This window comes from Erythranthe guttata, chromosome 5, assembly GCF_056151865.1.
Source record: "Erythranthe guttata isolate IM_541 chromosome 5, IM_541, whole genome shotgun sequence".
NCBI classification, from domain to species: Eukaryota; Viridiplantae; Streptophyta; class Magnoliopsida; order Lamiales; family Phrymaceae; genus Erythranthe; species Erythranthe guttata.
The window spans coordinates 3,627,653-3,642,175 of NC_142537.1; the positions used below are offsets into that span (position 1 = coordinate 3,627,653).

General features: G+C 35.8%; 4 protein-coding genes and 1 non-coding gene across 7 annotated transcripts; 2 read left to right on the forward strand and 3 right to left on the reverse strand.

The window, feature by feature from the left end:
- Positions 1 to 889: 889 nt before the first annotated feature.
- TRNAT-UGU (transfer RNA threonine (anticodon UGU)) lies at positions 890 to 961 on the reverse strand. The gene has a single exon. It is a non-coding gene; the product is annotated as a tRNA-Thr (tRNA).
- Positions 962 to 1,059: 98 nt separating this feature from the next.
- Positions 1,060 to 3,445, forward strand: PFD5 (prefoldin 5). 2 transcript variants are annotated; one of them, XM_012984183.2, is made up of 5 exons: positions 1,062 to 1,310; positions 1,401 to 1,504; positions 2,523 to 2,600; positions 3,132 to 3,225; positions 3,310 to 3,445. In XM_012984183.2, the coding sequence occupies exons 1-4, from the start codon at positions 1,130 to 1,132 to the stop codon at positions 3,213 to 3,215; spliced, it is 447 nt and encodes a 148-aa protein (XP_012839637.1). In that variant the 5' UTR covers positions 1,062 to 1,129; the 3' UTR covers positions 3,216 to 3,225; positions 3,310 to 3,445. The 2 variants fall into 2 exon arrangements, with proteins under 2 accessions (XP_012839636.1, XP_012839637.1); XM_012984182.2 differs by having other exon boundaries at positions 1,060 to 1,310; positions 3,132 to 3,445.
- A 372-nt stretch (positions 3,446 to 3,817) lies between these two features.
- LOC105959974 (RING/U-box superfamily protein) lies at positions 3,818 to 7,077 on the reverse strand. 2 transcript variants are annotated; one of them, XM_012984137.2, is made up of 2 exons: positions 6,016 to 7,077; positions 3,818 to 4,128 (listed from the first exon to the last, which is right to left on the reverse strand). In XM_012984137.2, the coding sequence occupies exon 1, from the start codon at positions 6,989 to 6,991 to the stop codon at positions 6,026 to 6,028; it is 966 nt and encodes a 321-aa protein (XP_012839591.2). In that variant the 5' UTR covers positions 6,992 to 7,077; the 3' UTR covers positions 3,818 to 4,128; positions 6,016 to 6,025. The 2 variants fall into 2 exon arrangements, with proteins under 2 accessions (XP_012839591.2, XP_088674749.1); XM_088818623.1 differs by having other exon boundaries at positions 3,869 to 4,109; positions 6,016 to 7,057.
- A 3,029-nt stretch (positions 7,078 to 10,106) lies between these two features.
- Positions 10,107 to 11,522, forward strand: THX (thioredoxin X). Its single transcript, XM_012991892.2, has 2 exons — positions 10,107 to 10,558; positions 11,067 to 11,522. Exons 1-2 carry the CDS (start codon positions 10,220 to 10,222, stop codon positions 11,271 to 11,273), a joined length of 546 nt encoding a protein of 181 aa, XP_012847346.2. The 5' UTR covers positions 10,107 to 10,219; the 3' UTR covers positions 11,274 to 11,522.
- Positions 11,523 to 12,078: 556 nt separating this feature from the next.
- On the reverse strand, positions 12,079 to 14,032 carry LOC105959975 (Pentatricopeptide repeat (PPR) superfamily protein). Its single transcript, XM_012984138.2, has one exon. It carries the CDS (start codon positions 13,938 to 13,940, stop codon positions 12,351 to 12,353), a length of 1,590 nt encoding a protein of 529 aa, XP_012839592.2. The 5' UTR covers positions 13,941 to 14,032; the 3' UTR covers positions 12,079 to 12,350.
- Positions 14,033 to 14,523: the final 491 nt, after the last annotated feature.

Here is a 14,523-nt window from a genome sequence, read left to right on the forward strand (position 1 = left end):
CACTTACCCCTCAAGCTCAATACAACTTGTATTAATATCTTAAAATTTTATTTTTTTATTTAAAATAATAACTAAAAAATAATTAAATTATACAACTAAAAATATCTGTTGAAAAATGCAATATCTAAAAATTAGAAAATATTATCTTGTACTGTTGGGTACATATTTAATAAATAACATCTAATAGTTATTATTGGTGGATGCATATTTAATAAACGACATCTAATTGTTATTAGACCAATTAATCCGAATATATTCATCTCGATAAATTTTAAGAAATCAATACATAAATAACAATAATCTTAAGTATTTAAATTTATTTTAGTTCATTAATTTCTTAAAATATATTTTCATTTATTATTATACAATATATATTACTTTTTATCTTTTTTTTAATAATTTAATTAGTTACTTTTCAATTCTTATGATCCAATAATTATTAGATTGTTCGTTCTAAAAAAAAAATATTAGATTGTTATGTTTGTTATGTATTAATTTTAAAATATAAAATATTTGATGTTGAAAGGATAAGTGTCACAAATGATATTTTATGGGCGTAAGTGTTACATAGGCTATACTTCAGGGGTGTAAAGTGTATTTAGTCATAAAATAAAGGTAAATTACGGGGCCACCCACCTCAACTATGTATTGTCTTACGAAAATACTCCAGAGGTAATTTAGGGATGTTAAATTGGTAAAATCGAACCGTAATTTCGGTTCACCAACATAATACCGTTTACTGAATTAAATATAGGATTTGGTTCGGTAAATATCTGAATTACATATATTTTATGTAAAAATATTTAAAAAGAGGGGTGACTTAATCAAGCAAACAATAGGGTTTTTGTCATAATTTGGCCGTACAAAAAAAAGAATAGAAGAAATAAAATGCCCTCACGCAGGATCGAACTGCGGACCTTCAGTTTACAAGACTGACGCTCTACCACTGAGCTATAAGGGCAAGTCGTTGTTATTACTTTCAAAGTTAATTTATTATTTTCTAGTAATTCACTTTAATATTATTTTATATTTCAATTAATTCACCATAACGAAAATAATATAAATAAAAAATCAGTACTGAGCGAAAGGGAAAACCGATCGAGGAGGAGAAAATCTGCAGAGAGCAAAAATGGCGGCGTCACCTCGAATAGAGATAGAGAAGCTGAGCGTAGAGCAGCTGAAGGGGCTGAAAGAACAAGCCGATATGGAAGTCAATTTGTTTCAGGACAGCCTCAACAACATCCGCACCGCCACCGTCCGCCTCGAGCTCGCCTCCACCGCCCTCCACGACCTCTCCCTCCGCCCCCAAGGTCAATTCCACTACCTAACCATTCTATTCTGATTGTTTTTTTCAATTTTGCAATTTTTCAATTTTTCATTTTTTATTAAAAAAAAATCAGGGAGGAAAATGCTTGTGCCCTTAACGGCGTCGCTTTACGTGCCTGGGGTTCTAGATGATTCAGAGAAGGTCTTGGTTGATGTAGGCACTGGTTATTTTATTGAGGTTGGTTTGTTTTGTTCTCGTCCTTTAACTTGAATTAAATCAAGATCCCCTTTTTTTCTGTTTTTTTTTAATGATTTTTTGTATTCTAATTGAACTTTGAGTTACTGCTTGGATTGGTTATAGATACAAATACAATTTCTGTACGTATTTTGGGATATATGCAAATTTAATTTTGAGTCAATGTTTAGAAATTTATAATCACTAAGATTCGAATCCCTTTCGTATGTGTTTCTTTAACAACGATATAAATTTTTTTAAGACTACGTATTGGAAAACAAATATACATTAGTGGGAGTAATAAACATTTTCTGGTTCTCGTTTAAGGTTTTTTTTCTTCTCCATTACTGTTATAGTTTTGAAAGTTGCTTACTCCAAGTTCTACTAGGTTTTTCTTGATGCACTTAATGTCGGCATTTGTAGTCGTATCCAACTTGAACCATGATTTTTGCCGAGTGCGTAGGGAGGTTATCGATCAAGTTTGTTGCAGATTCTTGGCAATGTAAGAGAACTGCTGTCAAGATCTTTATTAACTCGACTAGTTAAAATATATATTTGATTTTTCACGTATACGGAAAACTTTTCTAGCATGCGAGTAGAACAACTTTACTAGCATATGTTCGTGTTCATGATTGATTGATTTTTCCGATTATTGTAACAAAACGTTGTCTCATTTGTTAAGCTTAATTTTGTATGTAGTAGGAGGGTAATTGATGACAGAGTTATACATTAAGAGATCAAACAACGTAATTTTGAGCTTTGTCCAAAACAATATCTTTCAAACAACTAGGATATAATAGAATGTTTTGAATGTCGAAGGGGGTATTTCGATGTCTTAACGCTACGCCAGGGGCCCAAACTGTGTTGTTTTGACCCCCTGCAATTTGTGGATTCACATCCCTGAAATAATTTTACTTCGAGAGTGTTTCCTTCATTTTTTTGCAAGCTGATGCTACGTTTCGTCCGCCAATAAAATTATGTTTGAAGACTTAATTTAACTCCTTATCTTTGATCTGGGCAGAAAACGATGGTGGAAGGTAAAGATTATTGTGAGCGCAAAATTTCTCTGCTCAAGTCCAATTACGACCAACTTCTCGAGGTATGTTTTCGTAATATCTCGTTCACCTTTTCAGATTTTATAAAACTTATGTTTTCACAAACCTTATTCTGATGTAACTCGGGTGAATAATATATCGAATTTACCCATGAGGTTCTGTGGTGAATACAGTTAAACTTCTTCTGTAAATAGATCGATATGTACTGTGCAGTCTCACATATACATTCCTACCAAAACAATCTTGTATTCCTGCAGAGTATTTCAAAATATCTTAATTAATAATGCTAGTGTAGTTTCAATTTCTAATTACCTTCCAACTATTCGCTAACTAGGATTGTCTGAAAGAGATGCTTCTACAGTAGAACCTCGATAAATTAATAATCTCGTTTAAATAATATGTTTTCCCGGACCCGACTTGAAGGCAACATGTTAAAAATATTTCGCTAAATTAATAGAATTTGGCTGGTCCCGACTCCCCACTGTATTAATTTATAGAGGTTTAACTGTAATTTGCTCAGTGATCGATTGGCAACAAAGATTATCTGAAGAAAATTCATTTGATGACAATTGCAGGTGGCGACGAAAAAGAAAAGTATAGCAGACGAGGCTGGGGCAGTTTTACAAGCAAAATTGAAGCAGATGGCTCCTGCACAGTAGTTTTAGTAAGGTATATGATTTTCAAGTCCAATTGTTTGAAATGGTCCTGTAATCAATCTCTGCACACATGGATTGATTTTTTTGATGTGTTTAGCCAGTGCGAGTGAGATTCAACATATTCTGCAGAGACGAGCTTTCTTCTCCGATTCCTTTTTCCCTATGTTTTGTATGCAATTTCGGTATTTTCATGTGAAAAAAAAAGCTCGATTAGGGGAGCTTCTTTATTTGAATGTGGTATTTGGTATATTGAAATTGAACACTTGTAACATTCACCATCTTAAAATGCCCGACGACCATCATTGAGTGACAGACGATTCACTAAAGTATAATAGTTATTCGTCAATATATTAAAGTCTCGAAAATAAATAGGGAAGCGCATATATTTTCGACTTGACAATTCACCAAAGTATAATAGGTATTCATCAATTTATTAAAGTCTCGAAAATAACATAGGGAAGCGCATATATTTTCGACTTGAAAACACCATGTTTTTCCAAAATGTTTACTTTGGCAATATTAATATTTTTATATTATGTATTTTTATATATATACGTACATATATCATAGGTGAGAATCAAAATAGATCAAAAAATTACTAACTCTTGAAAAACAAACCCAAGTCTATATTAGCTCAAATGGCCAACACAGCTGCAGAATTCGAATGTGACTGGTTTTTTTAAGCAACTAAAAAGCGAAAAAAATGTAGCAAAATGCCATCCAAAACCAAAATCTGTACTATATTTGATATGATTACACAGACCAACTATACAAAAAAGAAAAATATCGAAACAGACTTTTCGCTCAAAAGCTTAAAACGACGGTTATGATTTTCTCATGCAAGTAAACCCTGTATATGTCCTTGGTTACAAGCATTCCTCCATTACGCCGATGTAACTGTTCCACAAGGCAAAAGCTTCGGGAAAAAAAAAAAAAAGAAAAACAAAAAAAATGAAAAAAATTAGTATCCAGACATTATATAACCACATACCAAAATAGTGTCTTTGCTCCAACACAATTTCAAGGAAATAATAAGAATGCAATAAGAAAAACCAACGAGACTTGAATAAATCCTAGAGTTTAACGAGCAGTCCTAAAGGCGTAAACCTATCAAATAACTGCAACGATATAGTCATGTATGGTGATAAATCCCCGCATCCCATACCAATAATCTCAATATAACTTTCTATTTAAATCTCAACTTCGACGTACTGAGATCAATAAATTATCTGCAATTGATGATGGGCTAAACTTTGACACGTGTATTTAAGTGTTGCAACTTCGTTCTTTAAATATAAAGAACAAGTTAACCTGTGTCTTCGCGTCTTGTTATTTGGCCATCAATTTTATTTGCTCCAACATTCGTTTGATATTTTCAAATAACTTTCTGGATTCTGTTTGTTGTATACAAGTCACTGTAACAACCTCCAATGGGAAGAGTAAGTATGGGCTAAGCTATTAAGGTTACCACAAAGATTAACTCGAACGTTGCTATTATGCAAGTTAAAAAGTAAAAAAAGACGAGCCAAACAGTAGTGTTTGGTTCAGCCTAATGCACAAACCACGTAATATGACAGGAATTCTACGGCATCAGTACCAAAAAAGAAGTCCAAGTTGAAGTTTTACAGCAGAGCAACTCTTTAACAGAGCATCAGTACCAAAAAAGAAGTCCAAGTTGAAGTTTTACAGCAGAGCAACTCTTTAACAGAGCAACTTCAATTTCCCCACGAGGCTTTTTACTAAAATTTTATTAATTTATCTGCTATGCAGAGTTTCAACTGTTTCCTTCGGCGCCAAATAAGCACTTCTTCATACAACATGAAAATTTTCTTTTTTTCAGGGGTAAAATGTTCGAATTTTTTTGGCAAAAATGGTCGAGCTCCAAGAATTCTCAAAATTTAATGTGCACAAAAATGTTCACATAAGGAATGAATATGAAACGACAGACATGTCCAAGAAATAGGTTTGAAAATGGGCCGATAAAAGATATGAAACAAAGAACATCGGAAATGAAGGTTGTTATAGCTTTTCTTGTGATAGAGGGCGATAATGTATGAAGGAAATTTCTGGAAACCTACGCCAGAAAAGAAAAAGAAATTCTTCCATGTTTACGAGCTTAAAGTTCTGCTACCATGATATTCTGAGAAGAGAATTTTTAATTACATAAACAACTACAAGAATAATAGGAGAAGAATGGGAAACTAATAACATCACAATCCCAGGAAGTCAACAATATGAACCCGTAATATGTACAATCAAATACTTCCAAAATTAATTCCCCCTTTTTTCCAGGAAGTACATCACTGATGATTTTGTCGAGGGATGCATAAATCCACGTACGAAGAAAAACTTAGCAGGAAACTAGTGAAAAACCTACTTCATGCTTCTAGGGATTGAATCATTATACAAAGATAATGACTGAGATACAGCCAAAAACAAAAAATCTGCAGGAACTTGATCAAACAGCCGTTATAACAAGATAGTCGAAGCATTAAAAGTTTAAGGCTCATTCATAATACCTGATTAAATTTACGCTCTGAAGAAACTAAAAGATGGCATTACGGTCATTTCAGAAAGTTTTGCATACCAAAAGATCAACTCACTTTAGAGACAATCAAAACATTCCGTTTGAGATAATACATTGGACAAAACAGAAAGGAAAGGGGCAGTCATAATTAATATTCATTAATATCACATACCAAATCAAAACGAGAAATAGCGTAACTAATATTTAATCTAATGCACAAGAATCCCTAATAGGTAAAGAAAAGGACAAAAACGAGATTTTTTTCCGAGTGCGTACCTAAACACATTTAGTGATGTTCTCGATAATGGTGTTCTTCCCCCTCACCACCCGAATCAGACCCTGATCCAGAAGCAAACCCTCCAAACAGCCAAGGTAATGATATGGTCAACCTCCTCTCCACCACCCTCTCCCCATCTGAACCCTCCGCCTGACCACCATCACCGCCGCCACTACTACCGCCAGCACCATTCCCTCGAGAAACTCCACCGCCGCCGGAATTACCACCGCTTTCATAATCCGGATCATCGGTCGGAAGCTCATATCGGCACACGGGGCAAGAGTTATGCAGCTCGAGCCAAGGCATAATGCATTCTTCATGATAGACGTGCTTGCAAGGCATCTGCTTCACCACAGTTCCCATCTCAAAGTCATCCTTACACACAGCGCACTGAGCCAAGTCGGATTTCATCAACGCCTCGTCAACGGTAATACTCGGCAGCGCCTCAACGGCAGACTTGGCGGCAGGAGGTGTACCGTACCGATTCGGATCATTATCCGCCAACTGCTGAATCAACTGCTCATATCCGGGCCCCACAAAATAGTCGCCAATATTCGCCGGCAGAGCAAAACCGGAATCCGACGGATTGTCCTCGATCACAAACTGGTAGTCAATTCCGCTGGCGCGGCTGTTGGCTAGAAAGTTCATAAAGTACGACATCGGGTCGAAAGCGTCGGCTCCGTGCGCAGACACCCCGGTCGGCGCCGTCCTCCGCGTAGGGTTAGGGTTGAGGTTTGCGGAGGCGGGGGGGAGGAATTGGGAGAGGAGGAGGGAGAGCGGGTCGGGGTAGAAAGGGTCGGGTATTCTAGGATCAGGGCTAGGGTTTTGGAATTCTTCGACGAAACCGGAGTTACAAGAGGGGCAAAGGATTTCGCCGCCCGGGGAGGGGGCAATTGTGGCGGTGCGCTCGCATTGATGGCAGAAGTACATCTGCGGACCACCGTCCGCCACCGTGACGCCGCCGCTGGAGGACATTTTTTCGTTTAACAGCACAACTCTGTTTTTTTCTCTAAGACGGAAAATAAAATAAAATATGAAGACTTTTGGCAAAGAGTTTATTCTAAATATTTTGGGTCAAACACCTAATTCTCTTCTTAAGCCCATTTGTGTTTTAATAATTGTAATTAATTATCCCCAAATCATTTTTGCTTTTTATTTAGATTAACGCGTAATAAATTAGATAACTCAAAAAATATTTAAAGACAATTCCCATTATTTATCTTCAAGAAAGAAGAATTCTTAAATTTTCAATTTTTATCAATCATATTATTTAAAAAATATAAATTATCAACCATGGGATACGAGTAAAAAGAGAATGACATTCCACTTGTGTAGCACGAAAACTTCAATTTCCAAGTGTTTTCCTGCATTTATGTAGCACGGAGACTTCAATTTTCTAATGTTTGCACGTTTCGGACACAGTTCGTGTCAGACACTTGAGGACGCATGCCTGGCACCTTTCGGTTCATTTTGTAATTTATAAAAAGTTAGAAACATGATAGGATAGCAAATTTCTAAATTTTTTTGTTGTTTTCTTAATTATTTACATGATTTAATGATTAATTGTAAAGTGATAGTCGATAATTATATTTATTGTGATTATATTTGTATTGAAATATATAAAAATAATTTTACATATAAATAAAAACTTATATATTTCTATATAACATATTTGCCCATAAATAGGAGTAATGGCAAATAGACCCATGACAAGGGCACTTAATTAAAAGAGGGACATTCAACTTTTTTGTTTTTCAAATAAATCCACCCCATTCAAACTTATTTGCAAATAAGGAAAATACTTTTATATATACCAAAATTACCCAAAATTCATTGAAACCCAATTTAACTCTAATTTCATGATTTACACCCCAATTTAGCCCAATTTCATCAATTAACCAATTGTAACCCTAATTTCAATTTTGACCCAATTTTGACCCGCCACCACCGGAGACCGCCGGTCGCCGCCGTTGACTTTTTTTTTTTTTTTTTTTGAAACTTTTTTTTTCCTGACATTTTTTTCCAGCCGGTCAACTGCCGTTGACCGCCGGGTCTCCGGCGTTGACTTTTTTTTTTTTTTTTTTTTTTTCTTAAAAAAAATATTTTAATTAATATTACTGTCTTGGTTGCTAAATTACTGTCTCCGGCAGTTATTTAACTGTCGGAGACAGTAATTTAACTGTTAATTGACTATTTTGTTTTTTTTTTTCCAAAAATATTTTAATTAATATTACTGTATTCGTTGCTAAATTACTGTCTCTAGCAGTTATTTAACTGTCGGAGACAGTAATTTAACTGTTAATTGACTTTTTTATTCTTAAAAAAAATATTTTTAATTAATATTACTGTATTCGTTGCTAAATTACTGTCTCCGGCAGTTATTTAACTGTCGGAGACAGTAATTTAACTGTTAATTAACTCTTTTTTTTTCTTTTTTTTCCTAAAAATAATATTTTAATTAATATTACTGCATTGGATGTTAAATTACTGTCTCCAACAGTAATTTAACTGTCTTAGACAATAATATTAATAATATTACTGTTCGGAAAAATAATATTCATAATATTACTGTCCCAAACAGTAATATTACTGTCTGAGATAGTAATTTAGTATCCAAGACAGTAATATTAAATTAAAATATTTTTTTTCTAAGAAAAACAATAAAAAAAAAAAAAAAAGTCAACGCCGGAATCTGGCCGGAAAAAAAACATTTCAGAAAAAAATTTATTTTCTGAAAAAAAAAGTTTTGGGGGTTAATGTGATATATTTGTTTAAATTCGGGGTCAATGTGTAATATTAAGGAAGTTAGAGTATAATGGGTGGAATTGATAAGAATTATATTATTGAGGGTATTTTAGACTAAAGACATGGGGATGGGCTTAATTGAGAGACTGTTTTTTTTGTGGACCAAAATGCATTTAAGTCCCATGTGATGGGTCTTTTTGCCATTTGCCCTTATAAATATACTCATATACTTTTAATATCTACACGTTTCTTTATTTTTGGGACATATCGCACCTTGTCTGTTTCCCCATTTCATCGTTTTCCGTGTCTGTGCTCAGTGGCGGAGCCACCCTTTGGCAAGGGTGGGCTCCAGCCCACTCTCATTTTTTAAAAAATTATACTATATATTATATCTATATATAATTAGCCCCAAATAGTTTAATTTAGCCCACCCAAGTAACTTAGTTTAGGTTATCTATCAAAAAATTTATGTTATATTAGTTGAAGTTTATAATTTGTAGTTATTTTATGCTATTTTATGTTAATGAATAAAAAAAAATCGGGGACGCAGCCCCCGAACCCCCGTCAATGTTAAGCCCACCCACCCAAGTAATTTAGTATAGCTTATATTAGTTTAAGTTTATAAATTAGTAGTTAATTTGTGCTATATTTTTATGTGAATGAATCAAAACAAAAATCGGGGGCGCTGCCCCCGATCCCCCATTAATGTTAAGCCCACTCTGTCTCGAATTCCTGGCTCGGCCACTGTATGTGCTGCATAGCATCCAACCTGTATCCATTTCTAACATATTGAAAATTATATGCATGAGGTGCCACATGCACTAGAAGAAACGCCAATGAATCATTTTTTTTGGAAAAATTGCACGTAACTCCTTATAAAATTCTAATTTTCGCATATTACCCCCTTCAAATTTAAAAAACAGAATGTCCCCTTTCAAAATATTATTCTTGTTGCGCATTGCCTCGATAGCAAACTTCTGATAGATTATTCTCCGGAATTGATTGTTTTTGTTGCACATTGCCCCTTCAAAAAATTATTTTTGTTATACATTTCCCTTTAAAAATATTATTTTTCTGCAAGTTGCCGCTTTAAAATATTATTTATGGTCCACAATGCCCATTGAAAATTGGCTTTTGGAAAAAATATTTCAAAGGGGTTATCCCTTTTTTGAATTTTTAGGGGTGAAAGTGTGAAAGTAGAAAATTTATAGGGGTTGAAGTGCATTTTCTCCTATTTAAAAAAAAATAGTTTGATTTATTGAAAAATAAATATGGAATATGGTTTCTCAAAAAAAGAAAAATAAATATGGAATAATAAAAAAAAAGAAAGAAAAAGAAATATGGAAAATATTAGATAAGTAGAAAAATGAGCGTCGCCCAATAGAGAGAGAGAGAGAGAGAGAGAGAAGAGGTCTAGGCAAACGTGAAACGACCACCTCCGCACTCTCTTTCACCACCATGCGTATCGCTTTCGCCCCCACCTCCTCCAATCCGCTCCCTCCGGTTCGTGCAGTTACTTCCCCGCCGGCCAGTATCATCCACAATGCTCTTACGTCCTATTCACCTTCCTCTTCGAAATTCAGTTTCCGCAACAAGGTTTGCTTGCGTAGCCGGAGGAATCCGCCGCCGCCGTCGTCTGTAACTCCGATTAACTGCGCCGGCGCAGTGCGGGAGGTCGACGAAAACCTATTCCCCAGCGTCGTTTTGAAGTCCGAAATCCCCGTCCTCGTCGAGTTCGTCGCCACGTGGTGCGGCCCCTGCCGTTTAATCGCTCCTGCGATTCAATCACTCGCTCAGGTGAGATTCAGTAGCTGTATATTTATAATATATCCCTTTCAATTATTGGAATTGAATCTCTGAAATTGTTTTTTTTTTTATAATGAAATTGAAAAGCTTTTTTTTGCTATGAATTAACTTCACCTAAACAATGGTCGATGGCTGATTGATTTCGTCTTAATTTGAACTAGGTTTAGACAGAAGATCATCATTGAGTTAATTAATTAGGGCAAAATTATATGAAATTCCATCACTAGATCTCATAATTAGAGGTGGAAAGCCTTAGATTTATTATATCTTCAGTTCAACTGAGCTGACTCAGTGATTCAACTAAGTGAAATCAAATAACTCAACTCGGATGAAGAAAAGTTATTGCAACTGCATTTAGAGTTTATGCCATAATATGTCATACAAATTGGAGAAATAGATCTGGAACGAAATTAGTACGTGTTCGATGCGTAACATTCTGAATATCTCGCTCGATTTTAAAGAAACTGAATGCTTGTTCTCTTGTGAATGCAACTTTCAGGAGTACGAAGAGAAACTAACGGTTGTGAAAGTCGATCACGATTCGAACCCGAGGCTGATCGAGAAATACAAGGTATACGGATTGCCGATGCTGATTCTCTTCCAAAACGGGCAGGAAGTTCCAGGGAGCAGAAGGGAGGGTGCGATAACCAAAGTTAAACTCAAAGAGTACGTAGACAAACTTCTCGAGTCCCTTTCAACTGTTTAAACATGAGAAATATTTCCCGAAGAAAAAAAAATCGATCTTTTTCTATACCTTATTGCAGTTGAGATCCTCTCGTCTTTAAATTAGATTCGGTTATTTGTTCATGTTGTATATTACCTGAGTTGTCGATAGGTCCAAAGTCTGTAACTGCAATATTTGATTGTAGTTGCCACTATTGCAGCTTTATAATAATAATGTTTATTGTATTTGAACATCACACAGAAGCTATCTATGGAAGAATCAGTTTTCGCACTTCTATATATTATTAATGTTTCGAAATACGAAATATGAATTCGATTTAAAAAAAATAAAAATGGTTCATAACTTCAATAAATGAATATATACTATATGTAGGGCTGTGCGTTGGTTGGTTTGGTTAAAAACCAGGCATAAAACCAACCCAACTCATCCAACCAACTTTGGTAAATATTGGAAACCGTTATCGACCCAACTTACATGGGTTGGATGATGGTTGAAAACCAATTTAATGGGTTGGTTGGTCGTTTGGTTGATGGGTCATCCATCTAAATATTTTTTAATTTTTTTTTAATATTTTATTACTTGTTACAACGTTATATCTTTTATAAATTAAATGCGACTAGTTCAATAATATTCAAATAAAAGATTCAAAACATTACGTGCATATATATTGCAATTAAACATAACTAGTTCAACAAATAATAATCGTCCAAATATTTAGATTGTATGTCTTAAAATTAAAATAGTTCAAATTAGATAATTAAGTTAGATTTATTGCTTTTGGGATTTTGGTCAATATTAAACAATTTAATAAATGTGATATAAAATAGAAATTTGAAATTAAAAATATTAAATATTTTAATTAAAATTAACAAATAATAAATTAATGAATAAAGTTGGTTGGCCGATATTAACCGACTAACCAACTTTTTAGCATATTAGAAACCATTATCGACCCACCTATACATGGGTTGGTTGACATTATCGACCCAACTTAAATGGGTCGGTCGATGGTTGATTAACCATCATAAATTGTGGGTCGAAAATGGGTTGGTTGATGGTTAAAACCGATCCATGCACAGCCCTAACTATATGAGATGATCATACTCCAATTGGAGTACATAACATTTCTTGTTCCTCAAGATCTATTCTAAACTTCATCTCTTCTCCAATTACATTCAACATCGAATACATTTCTCGCGATTGTAGATGCGCCTTATCGTGAGCAATAAATCTATGAAGATCTCCGGAAACCTCCACATAGCTATGCCCCGGAAACTTCCTCACTCCTCTCGACTCCATCTTTTCTCTCGTGCTTCTTGCTTCGTCCCATTTCCTTATAACCGCATAAACATTCGATAGCCCGATATATCTACCATCGTGAAAAGGATCCAATTCAATTAGCTTCTTCCCGACTATTTCTGCAAGATCTAGCTTTCTATGATTTATGCATCCGTTAAACAATGCACCCAACATAGAAGGAGTGGGGTCCATCGGCATTTCTGACACAAACTTATACGCTTCGGCTAAATGACCCGCGCGTGCAAGAACATCAACCATGCAGGCGTAGTGCTCGTTTTTCGGAACCATCCCGTTTTTTGTGATAGATTTGAAATGTTTCCATGCATCCTTCACAAGCCCTCCATGCGCGCAAGCACTCAATACACACAAGTAAGTGATCTCATCCGGTTTGATCTTGAAATCCTGCATTTGAACGAAAACTTCTAGTGCTTTAGAGGTAAATCCATGGGTGGCGAGGCCACCAACCATAGCGTTCCACATGAGCACGTCTGTTTTTCTCATTGATGCCTCGCGGAAAACGAGCAAGGCCTCGTTAATTGCACCGCATTTTGCGTACATATCTACAAGGGAAGTTCTCAAGATTAGGGTTAACGGCAATCCCTTTTCGACTATGTATCGGTGAATTGAGCTCCCTTGATCGAGTGCACCCAAGTGGGCACACGCACATAGAGCACTAACCATGGTTACTTCGTTCGCCATGGGACCCACGGCTTTCATTTTCGCGAAAACCTCCAATGCCTCGGCGTGGTTCCCGTCCTTGACGTAACCATCAACCAACGCGCTCCACGAGACGACATCTCTCTCCGGCATTACGTCGAACACTTCCCTCATCAAAACCACGTCACCGCATTTGGCGTACCCGTCCAGCATCGAATTCCAAGAAACCAAATTCCTCATCGCCATTTCGTCGAACACCTTCCTCGCGCATCCCACTTCACCGGTGGAGCCGTACATATGGACCAAAGAATTAGAAATGAAAACGTCGGAAGCAAACCCATTTCTCAACACCTGCCCGTGAACACACGCTCCAAGTTTCGGGTCCGAAATTCGGGCCGAAGCCTTCACAACAAAAGGGTACGTGAGATAGTCCGGTACGACACCGTTCATCAACATCTGCGCAAACACGTGTACGCATTTAATTGGGTTTTTGCTGTTCGAAAAGCCCCTAACGACGGCGTTGTAGTGGAACAGCGTTGGGCTGGGGAGGCGACGGAAGTGGCGGTGGGCGTAATCGATGTCGGCGGAAGCAGAAGTTGCGGCGAAGGAGATGATTTTCCAGGCGAATGGGTCGTTTCTCGACAGGCCTGAAGTTGTGAGGAGGCCATGGATTTGCTTCAGCTGCGGCCATGAATTGCATTTGTCGAGCAAAGTTTTGAAGCATTGGATCATTCGAAGGGGGGAGAAGAAGAATTTGACACCCGAACGAGGAATTTTACGAATGGTCAAGTTGAAGCTTTAAAAGGTAATTAATTACATTTAGATCCTAATCCTTAATTTTGTTTCACTAACAAGTCCTTATACAAATTTTCATACATTATATTTCCTACTTTTTAAGATTTTTAGCCCTTAACTTACCGTTTATGCCCTAAAAAGTCTGGAATGCCTCGAACTTTACTTGAAAACCTGCAGTCTAATATTAAGTTTCATAAAATAAATCGAACTAAGGCCTCGTGTGGTTGCCATTATCAAGTCGGTTTGCAAGATTCGAACTATCTTGAAACGGACAACTAAATACTACTATTTAGTCAAATAAGTATTGCGTAGTCACCTTAAATGCTTGAAAATTTAAAATAACAAGGAAACAAGAAAAATTGTGAAAATTACAGTTTTCATCTCTCAATTTTGTATTGATTTATCATTTGCTCCCCTATCTTTATAAAAAAAAAATATTTGATCATTCATGTTTGAAACATTCAATATTTTTAGTTATTTATGTCAATTTTTCGTTAGTACTAACGGAATCAATCATGTA

What these genes read in the sequence shown, in the direction of transcription:
- PFD5 (XM_012984182.2), top strand. Translation starts at nt 1,130, where the DNA reads ATGGCGGCGTCACCTCGAATAGAGATAGAGAAGCTGAGCGTAGAGCAG. An exon ending in CCTCTCCCTCCGCCCCCAAG is followed by an intron (nt 1,311 to 1,400) that starts GTCAATTCCACT and finishes AAAAAAAATCAG; the next exon opens with GGAGGAAAATGCTTGTGCCC. An exon ending in ATTACGACCAACTTCTCGAG is followed by an intron (nt 2,601 to 3,131) that starts GTATGTTTTCGT and finishes TGACAATTGCAG; the next exon opens with GTGGCGACGAAAAAGAAAAG.
- LOC105959974 (XM_012984137.2), bottom strand. Translation starts at nt 6,991, where the DNA reads ATGTCCTCCAGCGGCGGCGTCACGGTGGCGGACGGTGGTCCGCAGATG.
- THX (XM_012991892.2), top strand. Translation starts at nt 10,220, where the DNA reads ATGCGTATCGCTTTCGCCCCCACCTCCTCCAATCCGCTCCCTCCGGTT. An exon ending in CGATTCAATCACTCGCTCAG is followed by an intron (nt 10,559 to 11,066) that starts GTGAGATTCAGT and finishes TGCAACTTTCAG; the next exon opens with GAGTACGAAGAGAAACTAAC.
- LOC105959975 (XM_012984138.2), bottom strand. Translation starts at nt 13,940, where the DNA reads ATGATCCAATGCTTCAAAACTTTGCTCGACAAATGCAATTCATGGCCG.